General features: G+C 37.9%; 1 protein-coding gene across 3 annotated transcripts in view; it reads right to left on the bottom strand.

Annotated features, from left to right (window-relative positions):
• Positions 1-23,899, bottom strand: part of LOC149550633 (putative cyclic nucleotide-gated ion channel 5) — a 334,184-nt gene that overhangs the window by 104,826 nt on the left and 205,459 nt on the right. For all 3 annotated transcript variants that reach the window (XM_089793616.1, XM_089793618.1, XM_089793617.1), the window contains one exon: positions 17,054-17,361. In XM_089793616.1, coding sequence (XP_089649742.1) covers positions 17,054-17,361 — 308 coding nt within the window. The remainder of the gene's footprint in view (positions 1-17,053; positions 17,362-23,899) is intronic.

Below are 23,899 nucleotides of genomic sequence, written 5' to 3'. Positions count from 1 at the left end.
ACGGCCTAGTACGGCTGCTAGATAAAAATATTGCAGCGTTTTTTGTCACTCCAAAAGCAATAAATCTGGGCGCCTAGGGTTGCTGAATAACCCCCTAAAATATGAAATTCATCCGTCAAGCCAATTAGGAGTTATGAGCAAAAACGTGGGTCCAAACCCTGGACTGGCAGTCTGAAAATAATGCACAACTGTGTCTACAAACCCTGTTAATCAATCCACAAATGCTAGGGCACAACTGAAACCCTTATTCCAACCAAAGTAAACCCTTATAACGGAATCTCAATGAAGTCCAAATGAGATGGCTGAATTACCAAGTCCTCAAATGCAACAATTCAGGTGATATTTCACACCCTCAAAGTCGCCAATCCAAGGGAGTGATTCGTTCCCAAAGATCAAATAATTTGCAGACTCAAGAGACTACAAATTTGCTCCACAATGGAAGAAGTAGAAGAAATATCAAATCCAAGCATGTCCAAAATGAGAGGCCCAGCCCTCTATTTATTCACTTTTCTAAGAAGTTGCTAGAACTTCTAGAAACATCCTTTATAAAATCTCATTATAATGCACTTTTTATAATAAAGTAATTTTATAAAATAAAAAGTGCAACTCAACTTAAAATTATAACATGTAGGCCCCAATAACACATAATAATAAAATATAACCTCTTAACACTTCTTCAAGAGCAAGATATGACCATCTGATCCGCAGAATTGACTCTCTCTCCACACCATTTGCCTACGAGAGTCTGGAATAGGCAAAATCCATGATCAATGTCATGTCGAATTAAAGAGGGGACATTACATACAGCCACATTAAACATAGCATACGACCAACTTCCCACAAACATTGTACGACCTAGTTAGGCCCTCCACCATACGGCCCTCCTATTAGTCACCCACTGTACGACCACACACCACTCAGCATCCTCCTCCCTCACCGTACATCAATGCCTTCATACTATATGACTCTATTTTGTATCGTATGGCCCCTTCTAGTTGAATTTTACAATCATGTCCAGTAGCTCTTGCCATCAGATACTAGTGTACGAACATCAAGTACGGACATCACTGGCAACAAGTTGAATAGTTTCTTTGTAGGGTTGTTAGGAAGGACAATAGAACATTACAGTAGTATCAGAGCTTCGATCCTGCCAGCCTGTGGATAGTGAATGAGAGTTTATAGCTGGAAGAGAAGAAAGACACATTCCGTTGATACAATGGTTGCTTACCCGGAACCAACAGCTACCAAACTCGTGGCACTACTGAGAGAACTTGCTAGGAATTAGGCATAGATAATTGATATTCAACGACTCATGGAAGAAACTCTCAAGATGTTGGCAGACAATAAAATATCCAAAGAACAAAATGGTCACAATGCGGACTCGGTATCGGGTAAATCAAACTCTCATCCAGCATGCTCTCGACCTTCCCTACTGTCTTTTCCCCCATGGACGGAGGCACCACACGGAGAGAAACAACCAACCTTCGAAGAAATGCAAGAACAACTAAGAGAAGACTGGAAGAATGTGAATTTTGAGGAAGATATATTCTATAAAGATTGCGCAGATCTAAGAATGAGATAGTCGGGAGGCAGAAATTGAGGATACTTTAATGATGATCTCATAAGAAAGTCGAGTAAAGTAAATTTGTCTCCATTTGACGGATCCGGATCCATATCTATGCAAGCGTGGGTAATGAAGGCCGATACTTACTTCTAGCTTAATCCCATGCCAGAAGGAGCAATTAAATTTGCGGTATGCACTTGGAGGGAGTTGTGTATGAATGGTGGCATCACGACACCATAACACTGGGGCATGATCAAATAAATACTTATGCAGAATTCACTAAGCGATTGATAAATTGTTTTGATGGTAAAGATCTGGAACTCAACTTCAAAGATTTGGCACAGCTGAGACAAATTGGATCACTCAACCAGTACATTGCGGAATACCAGAAACTCTCTATTTCGATTACAAATATTTCTGAAAGAAGGGTGGTGCTCTTCATGGATGGATTGATAGAACCACCAAAAGGTTGGGTAAAGGGGTTCAATACTACCAACCTGTCGGAGGCTATTAAGAAGGCACGGAGTATGCTATCATCCTCGATGTCATCCTCTCGAAGTTACTCGCACCCCAAACCGTCAGCGTTTCTAAGGGACAAAGATAACAAACCTCTGCTCAGCAAGCGGTCATTAGATGAAGCTACTAAATAGGAACTCTGAAGAAAGAAATTATGTTTCAACTGCAAGGGAATTTGGGAACCTGGCCATAGATGCCTCAGAAAATTAAAAATACACTACATTGAGGTCATATCCGCAAATGAGGACGAACAGGAAGAAACACTCGCCGAAGACAACCAACATCACGGTGACACCAACATGGTTAGTCTGAACCGTACAGAAAGGATTGTAGCATTGGTACGATGCGGAGGGACTATCGCCCCAGCCGGTAGCTCAAGCTGCACAGTATTTTCGTGTACAGGGAACCCTTCAAGGACAAAGGATTATAGTGATGCTTGACAAGGAAGCCACTCTAAACTTCATAAACTCATCTTTGGTGAAGCGTAGAGGTTTACCTACGAAGATGCACACAAGATTTCAGGTCAAGGTTGCCAGAGGGACTCTTCTGGCCTGCACACACCTTGTTCCTCAGCTAAGTATCACAATGGCAAATCAGATGGTGATCGAGGATTTCTTCATAGTGGACCTTGATGACATGGAGGTTATTTTGGGCATAGAGTGGATGGAGACACTAGATGAATACACTCAGAGCTTCAAACAGATGGATTTCACTTTTGTTGTCAATGAAAAGAACATTGTTCTCCGTAGAATAGCAAATGAGGGTCCAAAAGAAGTTTCTGCGCATCGGATGGAGGCAATTTTTCAGCGTAATGACATTGCGTGGGTTGCACATTGTTTTGTCTCAGCAAAACCTATAAAAGGGCAATGGACACCTCCATAGGATGATGATCTCCAGGATATTTTGAGTAAACATGATGAAGTTTTCATTGACATTCCTCTTGGCATACCGCCTTATCAAGGGTTTGAACATACTATCGAGTTGGAAGCAAGAGCCAAGCCGATCATAACCACACCGTATCGTCATCCAAAAAAATTCAAAGATCGAAAAGACGATTCAGGAACTGCTAGAGAAAGGATGGATCCATCCCAGTTCTAGCCCTTTGGCATCATCTGTGGTATTGGTCAAAAAGGACGGGACGATGCACATGTGTGTGGACTACTGTGCATTGAACAAAAAAAAGCAATAAAGAATAGATATCCCATTCCAAGGATAGATGAGTTGCTGGATGAATTGCATAGCGCAGTCTATTTTTCGAAAATAGATCTCCATTCCGGATACCATCACATCTACATGAGGGAGGATGACGTATAAAAGATGCCCTTCTGTAGTCACTATGGGCATTATGAGTTTTTGGTCATGTCGTTTGGATTGACAAATGCACCTACTACATTCCAATCATGCATGAATCGCATTGTCAACAAACAATTGCATAAGTACTTATTGGTGTTTTTTGATGATCTTATTTATAGCAGGACATGAGAGGAGCACTTGAAGCATCTAGAGGAAATCCTAAGGATCATGGAGAAGCAATCTTTGTTCACCAAGAAATCCAAGTGTGAATTCGATATGATAGAAATATTGTACTTGGGGCATGTTGTCAATAAATACGGAGTTCAAGTTCATCAAGAGAAGATTTAGGCTATTCTTGATTGGCCTCACCCAAAATCCCTCACGGATTTGCAAGGGTTTTTTAGACTGTGCAGTTATTACTAGAGGTTCGTTAAAGGATTCTCTCATCTTAGCGCACCCTTAACGGATCTGACAAGGAAGGGGTTTTTCCAGTGGAATGAAAAGGCACAACTCACTTTTGATAAGCTGAAAGAGGCAATGAGCACTTGTCCTGTACTTGCATTACTTGATTTCACTCAACCGTTCATTTTGGGGTGCGATGCGTCTAGAGAAGGCATTGACGTAGTATTGATGCAAGATAGACACCCCATAGCTTATGAGAGCAAGAAGCTTATGTAGATAGAACGCCTATATTCCATCTATGACAAATAGATGATGACCATCGTACATGCACTAATCAAGTTCCAATAGCATCTATGAAGTGCCAAGTTTGTCGTCCGTACGAATCACAACAGTTTGAGACATTTTCTGGAGCAACGGGACTTGAATGCGAGGCAACAAAAATGGGTAAGCAAAGTTCAAGCTTTTGATTTTGACATTGAATATGTGAAAGGAAAGAACAATGTGATTGTAGATGCCTTGTACAAGAAACCTGCCATCTGCTCACTAAACTAGATTTCAGTTGACTAGAAGGCACGTTTGTTGGTAGAATATTCCAAGAACTCATTTGCCTGCAAGCTAATGGATGGCAACACCTAGGATGATTGGTACAAAGTGGTGGATGACATTATCTACTATAAGAATCAGATATTTTAGTGCCTAAATCCAAATTGAAGCAGAAAATCTTAAAGAAAGTACACGACACACCCTTGGCAGGACACTCGGGTTTCCTCAAAACTTAAAGAAGTTTTCGGGAGAGGTTTTCATGGAAAGGACTTAAAGGGGATGTGTTGTTGTATGTAAGAGAGTGTGTGGTCTACTAGTAAAACAAATTCAACATACTCTACCTACCGGGATATTGCAACCTCTGTCAATTCCAAAACATAAGTGGGAAAGTATCTCGATGGATTTCATAAGGGGCTTCCCCAGGTGAATGGAAAGGATTGTATTTTCATGGTTGTTAACAAATTGAAAAAGTATGCACATTTCTTCACTATCCCCTCAGATTTTCAAGTTGCACAAGTTGCTGATCTTTTTTTAGAGAAGTCCTTCATCTGCACGAGTTACCTCGAAACATTGTCAGTGATCAGGATGGGGATTCATCAGTATCTTCTAGATAAAACTATTTCAGATGGCAGGGATAGAATTGTCACCAAGTACTAGTTAACACCCATAGACAGAGGGACGAACGAAGATTTTGAACAAGTGGCTTGAAGGTTACCTTCGGAATTATGTTTCAGCACAACGGGCATAGGTCAAATGGATACATCTAGGGGAATATTGCTACAATACCACGTACCACATGTCCATTGAGAAGACACCATTCAAAGTTCTCTATGGGTATGAACCCCTTTCCTTCATCGACACAGTTCTGGGTGACAGTCGCGCACCAAGGGCGAGGGATTGGCTTCAGGAGGGACAAAACATCCTACATTACCTGAAGGAAAACTTGGAATAGACATAGAATCAACAAAAGATGTATACCAATAGACATCGAATGGAGAGGAGTTTCGAAGTAGGGGACTTGGTTTATCTCAAGCTCCATCGATATCGACAGTGCTCATTGAAGGAAAAAGGAAAAGAAAAATTGAAGCCATGATCTTATAGCCCCTATTGCGTAGTCTGTCACATTGGTAAAGTCGGTTACGAGCTAGAACTTCCGGAGGGAAGCCATATTCATAACGTCTTTCATGTTTCATGCCTGAAGAAGGCCATAGGGCAAAACTTCATAGTAGCCACAAACCTTCCACCACTCAATGAAGAATGAAAGCTCATCTTGGAACCAACTGAGGTCATCGAAGTACATGAGAAGACTCTGCAAAACCGCACAATGAAGGAATATTTGGTGCATTGGAAACACTTGCCATTGGACGATGCGACGTGGGAGGGTGAGCACATTCTCCAACACCTAGCATTGCATTTTCTTGAGGACAAGCAAAATTTGGGACGGGAGGACTATAATGTTCCTGCTATAAAATAAATCATTTATTAAACTATTAACCCATTTTTGTTTGGTTTCTATAGTTTGTGTTGCCGTCAACTATGTTTGTACACCCTTGGAAAGTTTTCCTAATGGGTATTTAAGCACGGCTTGTAAGTAGTCTTTAGGTATGCAATTTGGATTATTTTCTCTATACTACAAATTCCTGTTGGGATTCTCTGTTGTTCGCCATTTCGGAAGTGAAAAATCTTTCCTATTAGGTCATCTCGATTTCGATGGGATTCAACCCTCACCCTATTCCATTGCCTGTAATACTTCACTCGAATTTGGCAAATCGGAGCACCATCTTTTGGCATATATTGAAGGAATTATTCTTATTCAAGTTTCTAATATTGTATTTGATCTACTTGTGTTGTGTATGAACGAATTTGCATTCATTGTTGTACCATATGGCATCTGGACATTTTCATACGGCTCCCTCTTTGTCCATACGGCCTTCACTCTCCCACACATCTTCCACCACACCCCCATACCTTCCTTGTTTCCTCCATCCATTCACCGTGCATCCTGCTGTACGGCCTACTTGGCCATCACCCCATACGCCATCATTCCAGCTACCCTTGACCACTGTATGGCTTGAAGTTTTCCCCTACGTACGACCACATTAAACATAGCGTACAACCAACTTCCCACAAACAACGTACAACCTACTTGGGCCCTCCAAAGTATGACCCTCCTATTAGTCACCCATTGTATGGCCCATTGTACAACCACACACCATTCAACATCCTCCTCTGTCACCATACATCAGTCCAGTCATACTGTACGGCTCTATTTTTTACCATATAGCCCCTTCTAGTTGCATTTTACAATCATGTACAGTAGCTCTTGCCATCGAATACTAACATACTGACATCACTGGCAACATGTTGAATAGTTTCCTTGTACGGTTCTCAGGAAGGATAATAGAACATTACACTTTTGATAACCTGAAAGAGGCAATGAGCACTTGTCCTGTACTTGCATTACCTGATTTCACTCGACTGTTCATTCTGGAGTGTAACGCATCAAGAGAAGGCATTGGCATTGTACTAATGCAAAATAGACACCACATAACTTATGAGAGTAGGAAGCTTAAACAAACGGAACACTTATATTCCATCTACGAAAAATAAATGTTGGCCATCGTACATGCACTAACCAAGTTTTGGCAATATCTGGTGGGTGCCAAATTTGTTGTCCGTACGGATCACAACAGTTTGAGGTATTTTCTAGAGCAACGAGACTTGAATGAGAGACAACAGAAATGGGTAAGCAAGGTTCAGGCTTTTGATTTTGACATTGAATATGTGAAAGGGAAGAACAATATGGTTCCAGATGCCTTGTACAGGACATTTGCCATCTGCTCACTAAACCAAATTTTAGTTGACTGGAGGGCATTTTTTATGGTGGAATATTCCAAAAACACATTTGCCTATGAGCTAATGGATGACAACACCCAAGATGATCGGTACAAAGTGGTGGATGATATTATCTACTATAAGAATCAGTTATTTTTAATGCCGGAATCCAAATTGAAGCAAAAAATCTTGAAAGAAGTACATGACTCACCCTTAGCGAGACACCCAGGTTTCCTCAAAACTTATAGAAGTCTCCGAGAGAGGTTTTCATGGAAAGGACTTAAAGGGGACATGTTGCAATATGTAAGAGTGTGTGGTCTGCCAACAGGACAAATCTAAACATACTCTACCTATCGGGTTACTGCAACCTCTACCAATTCCAGAACATAAGTGGGAAAGTATCTCGATGGATTTCATAACGGGGCTTCCCAAGGTGAATGGAAAGGATTGTATTTTCGTGGTGGTTGACTGATTGACAAAGTATGCACATTTCTTCGCCATCCCCTCAAATTTTCAGGCCACACGAATTGCCGATCTTTTTTTAAGATAAGTCTTTTGTCTGCATGGGTTACCTCGAAACATTGTCAGTGATCGAGATGGGTGATTCATCAACATCTTTTGGACAAAATTGTTTCGATTGGCAAGGACAAAATTGTCGCCAAGTACTAGTTACCACCCTCAAATAGATGGACAAACGGAGCTTGTGAACAAGTTGCTCGAGAGTTACCTTCGAAACTATGTTTTGGCACAACAATAGGCGTGGGTCAAGTGGATACATCTAGGAGAATATTGTTACAATACCACGTATCACATGTCCATTGAGATGGCACCATTCAAAGCTCTGTATGGGTATGAACCCCTCTCCTTCACCGACACAGTGTTGAGAAACAATCATGCACCAAGGGCGAGGGATTGGCTTCAGTAGGGACAAGACATCCTACGATACCTGAAGGAAGACCTACAACGGGCCCAAAATCAACAAAAGATGTATGCCGATAGACACCGAATGGAGAGGAGTTTCGAAGTAGGCGACGGTTTATCTCAGGCTCCAACCATATCGACAATCCTCATTGAAGGAAAAGGGAAGAAAAAAATTGAAGCCATGATAATATTGCCCCTATCGTGTAGTCCATCGCATTGGTGAAGTTGCATGTGAGTTGGAACTTCCAGTGGGAAGCTGTATTCAATACGTCTTTCAAGTTTCATGCCTAAAGAAGGCCATAGGGCATAACGTCACAGTAGCCACAGACCTTCCACCACTCAATGAAGAAAGAAAGCTCATATTGGAGCCAATCGAGAGCATTGAAGTACGTGATAAGACTCTGAGTAACTGCACAGTGTAGGAATATTTGGTGCTTTCGAAGCACCTACCATTGGATGACATGACATGGGAGGGCGAGCACATTCTCCACCACCCGGCATTGCATTTGCTTGAAGACAAGCAAAATTTGGGATGGGAGGACTGTAATGTTACCGTTATAAAATAAATCATTTATCAAACTACTGTTAATGGGTTGATTGATTTTATATAATTTGGACCAATTTTTATTTTGCTTCCGTAGTTTGTGTCACCGTTGGCTATCTTTGTACATCCTCAGAAGTTTTCCCAACAGGTACTTAAGCACAGCTTGTAGGTAGTCTTTAGATATGCAATTTGAATTATTTTCTCTACATTGCAAATTCTTGTTGGAGTTCTCTGTTGTTCACTGTTTCGGAAGTGAAAGACCTGCCCTATTTAGTTTATCCGATTTCGGTGGGAAATAAACCTCACACTATTTTGTCGCCTGTAACACTTCGCTCGGATCTAGCAAATCAGACCATCATCTTTTGGCATATATATTACTTGAAGGAAATATCTGTATTCGAGCTTCTATCATTGTGTCTGGATTTCATCTAAATCTTTGTGTTTGTGTATGAATAAGACTGTATTCACAATTGGGTTCAGATATCTAACCGTGCGGCCTCCTATCATTTTCATAACTACTTCCTCCTTGGTCGTATGACCTTCACCCTCCACCCACACCTCCACCAATCCATCGTACGACCATCCCTCCCCTTCTACCGTACGCCAGCATAGACCATCGTATGGTCATCCTTGACCATCGTACGACCCATTTGATCACTGCACGACCTTTTCAACCGTACATCTTGCCCATCTTTCCACTGTACGACTATAATACAACTTCTGTATGGCCACTACTGTGACCTACACACCGTACAACCCTCAACCTAGGCTTCTGTACGGCCATCAATTCGGTCATCACCAGGCCTCTGCACTTGGGAACATGACAATATTTATTGTATTATTGTATTCTCATAATATTCTCCTTATTATATTTATTAATATAATAGTAAATTGCATTATAATTTACTATTATTTATTCTACTATTAATTTATTTATCATTAAATCTTATAAATATGGGGACATGACAGAGCTCCTTTTCCTTTTATTTTTCATTTTGTGCTATCACCAAATTTTACGGATCCATCACTGACAGGTTCAAATGAAATTAATTTTCTTAGGCCCTTATCATATGTCTTAACATCCACTATCAAAATACCATCTGCCTTTCTTATTTTGAGCATGTAAAGATATTTAAACAAATAATGACTTTTCTTCCTTTTTCCAAACCATCTTGTTAGCGTGATTTTCTTTCATTGCTGGACTTGTAGGAAAAGTTGTTCTACATTGATAGGCAGCATGTCCAAAATTATTACAGTTTGAACATAGAATATCAAGATCGATCAATGGAGTAAAAGAATTTTGATTGCTGAAATTAGAAGTGTTTTTTCTTTGCTTCTACAATTTAGTGCTTTATGACCAAACTTGTTGCAAGAGTAACAATATCCATTGAATGTGTAGGAGAAATATTGTCTATGATATGGCCCTTTCTGATCATTCATATGCTGTTTTTTTGTTCTACTTTCTATTGCTTTGTGTCCAAAATGGCTGCATGAATAACAATAGCCATGGAACTTCTAATGAGGTTTGTGCACATCATTAAGTTTGTTTACTTCTTTTGATATTACATTTTCAGCTATGTTATCATCTTCTTTGATGAATCCTTTGAAAGACTTATTATTGTTTGAATTTCTTTCAAAACCAACTTCTGATTTGCTAGAAGAGAGCTTTTGGCTGTCTATAATAGTGGTTAGAATTTCTGAACTTTTCTCAAACTTGATATTGTCCTTCAATTTGATAGTGCTATCCTCAAATTCCTTTTTCAAATTTTCAACTTCCAATTCCAATTTGGCACACTCTTCTGTTCTGGACTTCTACTTGTTTCTTTTTCTCTTGAAGAGTTTTTAGTGCATCTAGTGTCCCCTCGGATTCAGCTTTATATTCAGTTAGTCTTTTTTTAATTTTATATTTTCATTATATGCATAGTTGAGTTCTTCAAGATCAACGTCATTTTCTTCATCACAAGATTCGTCTTTTTCATCCTCATGAACATCATTTAGCTCGTCTTAAGCCATAAAAAGAATTTCATCCTCCTCATCACTTGGCCAATCCTCACCGTTTTCATCCGAAGAGCTACTTTCCTTTTTGGAGTAAAAACTCCTTTTTACTCTTCTTTTGAAATTGTTTCTTTCTATTATATTTGTTGTTCTTTTTCCATTTCTTCTGTTTGAAAGTTTCCTTCTCATCTTCATTGGAGTCACTATTGTTAAAAAGACATTTAGAGAAGTAGTGGCCTGGCTTTCCAGAATTAAAGCATTGGAACTTTCTTTCATTTTTCTTTGTTGCTTTCTCATGAAGTAAGCTTATTCTTTGTTTGATTCACTATCTGAGCTCACTTGACATTTTTTTTTTTGCTTTTATTTTTCTTAGATGCTTTAAATGCTATTTCTTGCTTTGATTCATTGCTTCTGATTCTCATTTCATAAGTGGTCAGAATTCCATGCAATTCATCTTTTGTCAATTTTTCTAAATCTTTTCTTTCTTCAATTTTAGATATTTTAGAATTGAACTTCATAGGTAATGATCTTAAAATCTTTTCAACTACAAGAATTCCTTTTACTTGGTCACCAGGAGCTTGAATAGAATTGACAACATCATCTACACGATCAAGAAAAGTGGCTATATTCTCATCTTCCTTCATGATGAGACTTTCAAATACTTTCTGATGAGTTCGTAGTTTGGATTTCTTTACATTATCAATTCCTTCAAGAACATTTTTCAGCTTGTCCCAAATGTCCTTGGCCAATCTATGGTACATAACTTTTGAGAATATTGATTCGGCAAGGTTGCATAAAATTGCATGTTTTGCTTTGGCATTTCCTCTTTCCGAGTGTATCCTTGGTGGGTTTTGCGGCAGTGTGCAACCATCTACCACTGATTGCCAAACATCAAATCCAATAGCTGTTAGATAGGTTCCCATTTTTATGCTCCAATAAGCATAGTTTGTTCCATCAAACATTGGCGTTTTGTTTTTAAAGATTTCGCCCATTGTGCTGTTCTAGATCTACCTTCAAGCGGTTAGGCTCTAAAGAAGGCACCGAAGCTGATACCGATTGAAAAGCACAAGATTATAGTGAGAGGCGGGGCTGAATCAGTATAATAAAAACTTTTGCCAATTTAAACTTTTTATCCAAACAATTGCTTTAATAACTTTAAATGCTGAAATCAACAATTATGCTCATGATCACAATAACACAGAGATTTGCATGGAAATCCAATGTGGCAGAGAACCACGACAATAAATGGTTTTATATAACCTTTGTTCATTTACAATGTGTTTGTAGGCTCCGACCTACAAGAGGTTCCAACCTCGTTTTGCGAGCGCCTACCCACTAGAAGCTACAACTCCCATAGTTCAAGGGCTCCAACCCACTAGAAGCACCTACTCCCACTAGTGATATGAAATCTGAAATTCCACCTTTTATATGGTTGCTAGCTCAACCTGGTGATGGATAAAAAATTTCTCTCGACTCTGAATATATACTTTCCCCTTTTGTCAGCCTTCAACTCTGCAATATGAAAAATTTCTTTTATATTCCCCTTCCTCTTAGTTCTGATAAATATATATATCAGATTTAAAAATCTGAATATATATTTCTTTCTTCAAGCCCTTACTTCTTATTCTTATCCAATCTATTGACTATCTTTTAAAAATAAAATTATCTTTATTTATATCTCCATCCAACTGAAATTGTGAATTTTTAAATATTAAAAGTCACTTCATTTGATTGCACCTCTTCATTGATAATATATTCTTTAGTTTAAATAAACACTTTCAAAGCTATACCGTCAACATACACAATATGAACCTTTGATATTGTATGTATTTGAAGGACTTCTACTTGTTTCAATACCAAGCGCAATCCTTTGTCACTTTGTAATGGCAAACATTAATATATTAAAGGAATTATCGGGAGAGTTTTCCTGTGTATATCTATTATTATATTTGCCACAGATCCTGTATCTCGACGATAAATATTTCTTTTATTAATATCATCATAATTCATCATGTATTTCCATTGTTTAATTCTTTGATAAGAATTCCCGTTGCATATAGAGAAAAGCTTTTCCTTTCAATCTCACTAATACTGATACTGGCGGTAGAAGCTCTTTATTGGGCATGACTTTCATCGCTTCAACGCTGGCTGAGTATTATATATTATCGATCCTCTTGGAATTCATTGTCAATAGCTATGATGCCTTAAACTTGTTGTGCTGGTGTCTGTGTTGGAATATCCATATCAGTTCTAATTTATGACATCATTACCTGCTGTCTGTCAGGATGTGGCATCCTTCCACAGTGGCTGCTATCAAATCTACATGCCGTCAATTATATTATTTTCCTGCTATAAAACATTTGGTCTGCAGATTTCAATGATGTTTGTTTTCATTGCTGGATTATATTAATTGTGGTTGAACTGTTTATTAACAGAAAACACTCGATATTATTCACCACTCTATTTATTTGCATGGAAGACTCGATGATGATTGTTGCTTTATGGATTGAATGTTGTTGACTCTGCTCATTCAAAAAAACTCTTTTCTGATTTTGTTTGTCGCCTGTGTGTAGATCATTCAATAAGAATAAATCACTTCTTTGTCCAACTGAAAACATGTATCGTTGCTACATACTTTCTCATTCATATATTAAGCTGTTCACACAGTTTTTATCAATATATTGTTTTGAAGTCATTGCTACTGTAGAGCTTTACTATCTCCCAACATATAATGGATGGCTCCTTTCATGTTGTTGAAGTTTTATGGAAACCTCTGCAATATCTTGCCTATCTGATGTGGTTTTAACTGGTTTGAGTTTATTTCTGTTTATTAAACATTTGCCAATGCTGAAAGTTATCATAGAGATATGGAAACTCCCACTGTCATTAAGACCACTTATAATCCTGCTTATATACGTTTAATGATAGTGAACTTTCTTTTTTATATTTCTGTTCATTAACCCAGTAGTCTTTTAATATATATATCCAAATCTGCATCATACTTGACATCTATGACAATTTCTTATCAAGTTGGAGCACCATTGGGATGAAACAATGTTTGCCCTTTATGTCCTACTTTGTTTGGACAATTCATTGATGAGTTAGAGGTGTTTCTTCAGGTGCAATCCATCTTAGGGGATGGTTGCTCCTTTACTAGGTCTTGAATTCTATCTTGCACTTTACAGATTGCACAGTTCTCCTGGCCTCTTCTCTGGATGGTTTGCAGAGACTCCTTGATGACCTCGCTTCTTTCTATGACCTGTGATTGTTGACGATAAACTTGGGGAAGACCAAGGTGACAGTCTTTAATTGTCTCAAGGTCTCTCACCTCCATTTCTCTTTCTAGGGTGTGGAGGTTGAGATTTGTTCTTCATACACTTAGTTGGGGGTTATGTTCTCTGCACCTTGCTCCTGCATGAGATTAAAATGTCAACCTCGTATCAACAAAGGGTATGGCTCTTTGGCCCTTGTTGAGAGATAGTGCTATAGGTATCCCTCTAGGACACCACGTTTAAGATGACTCCTTTGGATACATTGATTAGACCAATGGTGCTCTATGGGTTAGTTGTTTGGGGGCCACCTTTAATGGAGTCGGACTAGGCCTCGATGGACTAGGTCCAAACTCTTTTCCTTCAGCACACCATTACGTGTAAGCAATCTACTCCGCACAGTATTGTCCTTTCTAAGTTCAAGGTGTATTCTTTTAGAATTATCACTATCTTCATCTTGGTTTGGTTCTTACATCATCCATGATGCTTCACAGACTCCTCGTAGGGATGTCACAAATATTCCAACCTTGGCTACTACTCCTTGGAGGCTATTGCGCGCTCGGATCCCATAAGGAAGGCTTGATGTTGGTCTGCTTAGGCCACGACTCTCCTGGAATCGATTGGAATCGATGTTGATTATCTCCCTCCTTTCCAGTACTCCTTAGATGCCCCCTCTTGTCTTTTGCCACCCCAGCACAAGTTGAACTTGCACACGAGGATGGACATTTCCAAACAATATATTCTCACTGCTTGGGTACACCCCTTGAGAGACATTGCTCAAGCATTCTATTTAGAGAACTTTCTCAATATACAAGACGAGGTCATTTTTAGTCCCCTGTACCTACCTCACGGCTGGTCATATGAACTCTGTGTTTCTCTTCATTCCTCCAGGGTAGGGTCTCATAGGCTTCGCATTCAATCTAAGCATCAGTTAGCTAGGGAGGAAAGGATATGCCAGCTTTGCAAAATGGAGGTGGTGGAAACAAAGGTTCATTTCTTCTTTTTTTGCCCTATCTACTATGAGATCAGAGGAAGGTTTTATTGCTTATTAAGAGATCAACTCTCTCCACCTTTTTCAGATATACGAAACAAAGGTGCCTTGGGCTCTATCTTCAATAGACTTGGAGGATTTAGGACCACACTCTTCAGAAGTTGTTTCCCTCAAGACCACTCTAAAATCACCTCATTGCCTCATTTTTTACAAAAATCTCTGCCACGTGGGGTATCAAGCGCCTGTTTGACACTCCTACAAGGCCTCTCATGGACGCTCGACCTCGCAAATCCTCCACTTAGCAGTGGCTTTTTTCCAAATCCTACAAAGGTTCTCAGCAATGTCTTGGGGCCCCTTCTCAGTCCGGGACCTAGCCTTGCATTATAAAATCTTTCTCAGTTGATTGGAAAAACCAGTCAGTCTGTTCCGTGGTTTCTTCTTGCTTTTATTGTTCAGTTTTCTTTCCCCGAGCACCATTTGGTGATCTTGCTGTGGGTTGTCCCTTTATGTTGTTTTGGCTTTCAACAGGCTTCTGGACCTTATGTCAGCCTTTTGTTGGATATTGATAATTCTATCTTATCTTATGTAGCCATCCCCACTATCATCCCCTGCCATCCCCTACTATGGAAAAAACTCATCCCAGAAACTTAGGGTAACTTAGCAAATATTTTGTACAATCATATCTACAGAAAAAGTTGTCTCCAATCTAGTTTTGTTCTGCTTTCAATCTATTATATGGCGAATGTACTTAATCTACTCCTTTTCTTGCGTAGTTTTCCGTTAATTTCTAATTTACAAAATGGTATTTGATCGAGAATGGATTGGCACTCAAGCAGACAAAGACATAATTTCTTAAAAATTGTATGTGGCAATTAACTACCACTATTTTTGGACAAAAATAATTATAAAATTGTAACTAAATAAGCCATGAATGATTGGAGACAAAGACACAGAAAATGCTTTATAATTTTAAAAATTTGCTACTATGTTGCTATGGAAGGTATGTGTGGTTCTATCTGACAGGAGATTTGATGTGGCCACACTCATCTCTCAGCTCTCTCCGCTATACTACAACACTCTCTATCTTTAAATTTTAGAATCTGATGATAATGCCTTAAATACTATTTTTTAACAACACTGTTTCTGTCAACGTTGAGCCTTTCAGTGCAGTTTTCCAGAGGATAAAAATTGTCTAGCAGATTTCCACACACATTCTTCATGTTTTACACAACCTAAGCTTTCCAATATTTTTTTAACAGATTCATCTCAAGCTACAGTCACAAAGTTATGATGCCGAAGAATTGGCCTACTATATTTTCAGTATTATCTGAAAAACTTGTCCTCAACTGCTAGCTGGATCAGCCTAACAGGTATTATGAGAGGCTTTTTCGACAGTCATGGTCATCTTTCATTCAATAGATTTCAAAAGGTCTATCAATATACACTGTTATATCATGGTGCTACTCTAGCTGCAGCCCATTACAGAAAAGACTTATATTTTGTTTTTGTATTACATAGCATTACATAGCATTACATTTTATGCTGTTAACTGATTGAATGTTCATTCATTAGCAGAAGTAAACTAGATGATTATCAAAAAAGAAAACATCAAATAGCAAGTTATCTAGGGCTCCTCACAAGCTAAGGAAAAAATTTCCAAGATGAAAAGGAATGCGAGACCTAGATTACAGGAATAATAAAATCTAGGTTTTAGTAAGATTAAAGGCAGTTTGGAATGACACATATAGATGTCAACACTAAAAGGTCAATCATCAAAGTGTCTACTCTCTGATGGGTAGGTGTTGTGCATTGAATTTTACAGGCCTACATCAATTTTAATACCTTTAGTTTTTAAATGCAAAGAATGTAGTAATGGGTTGAAAGAGGCCACAAAGTTAACGAAGGTGGGCTTCTCTAAGAAATTTGCAGTCAAATATAAAGGTTTTGCATTAATATCATGAGCTGGAGTTCCGTAGAAAATAATGGATAGTCAAGTTCTAATTATTCAATAAATATCATGATTTGTATTCCAGTAGAATGAAGTGTGCAGAATCAGGGCTGAATAACAGTACAATACAATGGAATGATGAAATTATAATTCCAAAAGTAGACGATAAAATTGTAGATAACCTAAAGAAGTGAAGTATGGCAGCTATATCCTTGTAATTATCAGAACTTACCTTAGGTTTTGCAGGCCCCACATTAAGCAATAGAAATATTTCTCCACAAACTTCCTTGATGCAACAATCCTCATTTTAAGAGCAGGGGTATATATTCCAAAGTCAAATGGTACATTATCTTCACCAGTCACGGGGCATTCAGCATCAAACACTTGTTTGCTAACCTGGTTCCAGGATCTGAAGCCAAATTTGTCTTGATTCCCACAATATAAATATTCTAATTCACATCTATTATCACGCCTGCATGCTTTTCGCCAACATCCATCTTCCCGCTCCACTGCAAGTAAATACCAGCAAGCACCAAGGACCTGGCAACAGAAATATAGAGCTGATTCTAGTTTCCGCTTTCACCATGAACAAACCAGGATTAAGGAAATTGTACTTAAAAATTTAAGAAATCATTACAAATGGTGGCAATTATAAACTATCTAAACCTCTGTGTCAGCTATTAAATCCTCTTATTTATGCATTTCAAAGCATGTAGAAACTTTCAATGTAATTCTTTAGCACTAAAGTCTAGCAATGTAACTGTAATGGAACTGACTGGAAAGATATGGGCCTGGAACTATAGAGGTCATACCTCTTAATTCATATGTAAACTTAAGGTAAATAAGTAGATGCATCGAAGGCAAATAAACATGAGTGGTGACCATCCATACTGTAATAGCCATCCACTTTTACTAAATAATATAACAGTTTGTATTAAGTTGGCCATGTTCAAATGAATTTAGTATGTTTGAAAAAAATTGTCTTGGTATTCAATTAATCAATCATGTAGTGGACCTATTCATGTCACTATTCAAATATTGGTAGGTGACTTGGCCATAACTGCAACTGCTACACCAATTATTATATTGCCTACCACAACTGTTGGGTAGGCATGATATTGATTGCCAAATCTTGAACATAGTCAAGAAGCTCTCTTACAGGCAGACTTCCCTGATGTTCAAACTGTTTCTATGCAATGCCTTTAATAATAGTACAGTTGCTGTGACATATATTAATATTTTAAAAGTTGTTCTACAGTTGGGCATAGTTCAATTTTTAATAATTGAGCATAGTTTTCTTTGTTATATAAACTGTCTGGCTTTAATTATGAATAACTGATACTATTCAGAATGGTTTTGAGTGGATCAGAACAGAAAAATATTTGTAAACGTGAAATGCAACACTGCATTGGAACTCCGAGTCTCAAGGTGGACCTATTTAGCCAGCTACACTAGCTTGTGTAACAGTATTTATTTTTAGACCAAACCTGAGTTACCTGGGGATGCGTTTCCAGACCTAAGCCCCAAGTTTCGGAAATGGGGTCGGTTTCGGGGACAGGGGGACAGGGGGATGTTTCTCAGCTGTCCTCTCCAAGAGAGGAAAACTTCGGAAGCGGTCAACAACTTTCCAAAACTTGTTGACCATCCCAAGGACTGCATTGTCATTTACTAAGCATCCCGCAGACTGCAAAAAAATTTCCTGTTCAAAAAAATAATAGACTCAAAAAAACATTAAAAAATCAATTTTTTGGCCAGCTGCGGACCCACGTTTGGAGGTCATAAACATAAAATAAAATATAAAATGAAAGTTAAAACTTAAAAGTTATAACGAAGTTTTTAATGTTCATTGCTATTTTCATTTCTCTACCCACAGAATGCTTGTTTTGGACACAGGTTTGGCCTCATTGATCAGAGCCTGTAGGTGAACACAGCGGAGGTTGGATATTGACTACAGCCTGCAGCCTTGAAGGTGAACAGCGCTTGAAGGGATTGCTTGGCATTCCATTGGATGATGCATCCCTTGAGGCTTAGGATGACAGTGATAGTAACTCTGATATGGATGATTAGGGCAGCTATCATAGTATCTTTGTTTTCGTTTTGATTATGATGTTTCAGACTTGGAATGTTTTGTCTTGACATTATACGGTCATTGATAGTTGAATCTTGATACATTGAAGGAATGATTATATGATAATTGATGGACTATAGTTGATACTTTAAAGTTTAACATTTCAATGTTTTCATTTTGTTAGAAGTTGAAATGATATGAATTTATGATGCTTTTCATTCTCTCATTTAATGACTTACTATCGGTACACTTAGATGATGATTGAAAATGATGCTATTTTGAATTAGATGCTAGTAGCTATGCTTAATGATCATTGATTAATCACTATTTGATGAATGAAAATGATAATTTTAAACTATGTTGTTGTGATGAATGTGAAACTGATGAATATATTTAAAAATTCAAATATATATATAGTTGTCCCCAACTGTCCCTTGCTCCGGCCAAAAAAAAACCGTCACGGAAACCCATTTCCCTATCCCCCGGTCCCCGGGTCCTAAAAACTTGGGGTAACATAAGACCAAACTCAACTGCCACACCATCCTCTATCCTTGCATCATATCTGCAGCACCACCAGATGGGTTCTTTTCACTAGGACTAACATTTCCAAATTTCACGTCAACTACTATTAAGCAACCTATGCCAAATGCTAGCTGCTAAATCAAATATTCCATGTCAAAGTTTTGTCATCTCAAGTTTGAGCTGTAGTGTCACTTCCACTACAAATGGAATTCTTATAGCAGACTGAAATCAAACCGCTTTAGCATAACATCCATTAGTTTTAATTATCTGTAACATACACACTATACAATAAATCAAATCCTATTAATTATCTGCAACTCAACTTAAAAATATTACATAAAGTGCTCTATAGTTACTTTAAGTGAAAATTAAAACGATAAAGTAACTTAAAAACATAAATTAAAGTGAATTATTTTATATTTTCAAAAAGTGAATGTCAACTTCAAAATATAACATGATATTTTAATTCATGCAAATGCACCTAAAAGGTCCACTTTTTGGGCATTAAAATGGTCATATCTTTTGATTGCCAACTCTGATTAAGCCCTAAGATAGATCAAATCAAAGGGAAAACTGAAAGCAATAACTTGAGCAAAACCAAAGGACCCAAAGCCAACAAACACACTCAAAAACAAGAAAATGGACATTGAAGACTTCAAAAATCAAACATAGACTCAACAAACAAAAACAAAAAAAAACTTGATGAAAGCCTTCAATAAAAGGATTCATTATATCAATTGGGGTCGATTAATTGATCAATATTAACCAATTAATAATGAACTGAACTCAAAGAAGTCCAAAACTAAGTTGAAAAGTTTTGTACTATTACCTACATTTTGTGGTGACAAAATGCAGGACAACAGTTGGCTCTATTTGAGGAATGTTACTCGTTTGTACTTCGAAACAAAGAGTGACATAGAATCCAGTTCTCTAAGTGCCTTCATCTACTCCATTGGGTTATAGAGTTAGGCAAACAAAAACAAAAACTAGTCTAATGGAACTAAAACAAAGCAAATCTACTAAATAAAAATGTGCAAGCACAATTATCAAAAACAAAGAAAACCCTCCCTAACTAAACTAGCCAAAAATGCAAGTTTTAGATGAAACCATTTATTGGCTCAACATAATAGTTACATTTTTTCAATAGCTTGCAGTGCTTTGCATGTTCACATGCAACTTCATATTGATGGAACATGAAAAACTAGAGGCATGATGTCGAGGCCTGATGTAACACCTCTTGGAAGAGATGAAAGAATTCACCTTTTTGAGATGAATCATGTGTATTGCTGCTCCAAGATGAGTTAATGAACTGAAACTGCTTCTCCAGAACTGAATATTCTTCTTTGACATCTTCTTTGATAGTATTTTCATGTTCACGTACATGTGGAATGTTCAGCCTTCCATTAGCCTCCAACCATGCAAGATGTTGAATTGGACATCCCCTTGATTGAACAAATTCTGATTTTTTCTTACCAATTGCAACTTGCTTGACTAGTGCATTAATCACTAGCACCTCTGGATGATCAAGAAAATCTTGCTCATGTGATTTTAGTAAGCACATGACTGCACTGCCTGCCTCAACATGCTGGTCACAAACTTCTAACTTGGGAAAGTCATTATGGTTTATGACAGATTCCTTCTCAAGCTTCGAGGTAGAACAATTATGTAAAGTGTACTCTCAAGTTCACGACCTTGAGATACCAATACATCATTTGCAGCTTGCTTTGAACTTGCATGTCCACTTTAATAAAATGATTATTTTGAACATTTTAAGAAATTTTTTCCTTCCTCATCTTTCCATCACTGGCCTTCTAAGACTGCGTGCACCAGATATAAGCGTCGCCAGTTATGTCTTCTTCCTTTTCCTGGAAGAGAATAACAAGATCACTAGCTTCGGATGCAGGATGCTTCACTATTGTCTTCACTAATGGTTCCTCAATTGCAAGCTTCTTTGACAGTGAAACCAATTTTTGTTGATTCCCAACAATTGAATTCTGAGGAATAGTTGGAAGAGGCCTCCTTGGTACATCTTCATAGAACATGCCTTGAGATATTTGCTTTTTTAAGGAAAGTAACTCATGCTAACCTTTGTACTACAGGATCTGTCCTTCTACTGGAAGAGAATGAATTAGAAGAATGATGACTTTCTTCAAACCCACTTGCTTTGATTCTTATTTTCCCAGCAAGAATAAGATCATCTTCAATTTCAATCACCAATGTCTGTGTAGCTACAAGAGTGATCAAGGCTTCTCTCCTTGATAGAAAATTAACTTTAGGAATTTGAGCATCGACAAAGAAACACTTCAAATTGGCAGTTGTACGTTGAGCAACAATTGGAATTCTTCATGTCAATTTGTTAAAATGAGCAACAGATTCATGCATAGGCACGTGAGATAATTTCTTCAGCTAAGCAAGTTGGACCAACAATGTATCGGCATCTTTAGGAGGCTTTAACCTTTCCTCAAACTTGGCTATGAGAGTAAACCAGTTTGTGATAATACTTGGTGGTAAATGGTAAAACAAATCAATAGCCACGTGTTGGAGAGTTTCCATGAACAACCTTATAGACACGTCCTCATATCCAACAACATGAACACCGCATGCAATGTAGAAAGCAGCAATGTGCTCATCAAGATGTTGTTCATCACTAAAGAATTTGGGAAATTCTTTCGTGAGCCATAAGGAAGATCATGTAGAGGTGGAGCTACATTCAATAGTCCAAAAGCATTTCCCCAAGGACCTTGGGGCCATTTACATGTCCTTAGTAAACACTTAAAACAACTTCAAGAAATAAAATTACAATGAATGTTTATAATGAAAAAGGACATGGGTCTGCTTCAAATGAAAGCACGAGTCTCTCAAATGCGCATCATATCCCTAACAAAGTCACCAAAAAGTGTTGGGTGGATATTTTGCAACTGATAGTTTTGATAAAATCTAGTTGCAAAATAGGTAGAACAGCCACAGCATATGAGACCAAGTCTCTCCTACATTAAAGGGAAGGCTCCCCCTTCTCATCATTCCTTGGATCAACTCAAGGTAAGCAAGAAGTTGAGCGATTTTGTAAGGGGTGTTACCAATATTCTTTCCTCTTAACTTTCAAAAAAGAATCTGCTTACCCACAAAGCGAGTAATGGGAAAGATGAAATCTCTAACTACACTTCTATTCAGTAGCTAGAAACGGTGAAACCAATAAACCGACACCAACTGAAAGGTTAATTGAAAGCGTACCGATTTGGCTCTAAGTCATGTTTGTCTAATTTATAAGAAAAATCACCAGCATTGGAGCACAAAGACTTCCAAAAGTAGATGATCTCTATTCTATAACTTATTTGTAGTTTTGATCTATTCTATTAGAAAAATCTCTGCCATTAGGGTGCAAAGACCTCCAGAAGTAGAGAAATTCTAACTATTTTTTGTGAATTTGAGTATGGTAAGACAAGCTACAGTCAACGCTTCTGGTCTATGTGTCATCATAACCACTCCCAGTCAAAGCTTCAGCTCCGAATGCTTCTTAACTCACTATGCTCTATTATTGAACACACAATAACATGAATCAAACACAAAAGGCACAAATTATAGTCAAAGCTTCTAATTTGCTCTATCACAATTGTTTCCGATCAAAACTTCAAATCCAATTGCTTCTTTTATTCACTTTTCTCCCAAATTCGTATTACACAATCAAAGTTATGCTTGCACATGTTTGGCAGAGCTTTCTTGCATACAACAAAAGATGATTTTTACAATGAGTGGACACTCCTTTATATAGGCAAAGGAGTTGAGAAAAAGGAGGAAAAAGTGGGAGCAACTCAACCAACTTTGACCCGGTCTAACTAACAAGAGAAATTATTGGATTACATGTCATTACACATGCAAATCATATTAAATGTAATTACACAATTTTTTGCAATATATCCTCTCCAACTACAAACATGAAAGAAGAAGAATAAAGAGTATTAAAACTGTTGATTCTGAATAAATAAATCTTGTAGATTATCCGAAAAGGCCTTGTACTTGATGATGCAATCCCAGATGCTAATAGGATCGGAAGTTTCCGTATTGTGTCACTGCTTTCACCTTGATAAACATGGTATTGTGTCTTTTGATATCATTTGATTCTCTTTGATGAATTGTCCATTGTCATTTAGAAACTTGATGTGATCAAACTTTTTCTCATTCGAGTTGTCCTGAATTCTCCTTTGTAGACTGGTACACTCTAGAGTCTCTGACAGTTTGAAAACCTTCTCAATGGTGTCCGAACGTAAACTTCGAACAACTTCCCAAAAAGCCTCTGGAACTTCTTTTTTTTCTTTTCTTCAAACAAAGTGCTTGGCGCATTCCCACATGAAACCAAGTTATCGGACAACCATTGGGAAAATGAGGATCAGGTCAATAACTGCTTCTTGAGAACCAAAACATGCCTTACTTGAGAAAATATCTTTGTTTTTTGAAGAAGTTCTAACATATCTTGAAGAGTGTGCCACAACA

This window comes from Cupressus sempervirens, chromosome 7, assembly GCF_028749045.1.
Source record: "Cupressus sempervirens isolate cs-2001-9-10 chromosome 7, ASM2874904v1, whole genome shotgun sequence".
NCBI classification, from domain to species: Eukaryota; Viridiplantae; Streptophyta; class Pinopsida; order Cupressales; family Cupressaceae; genus Cupressus; species Cupressus sempervirens.
This window is presented reverse-complemented; position numbering and strand designations above follow the sequence as displayed.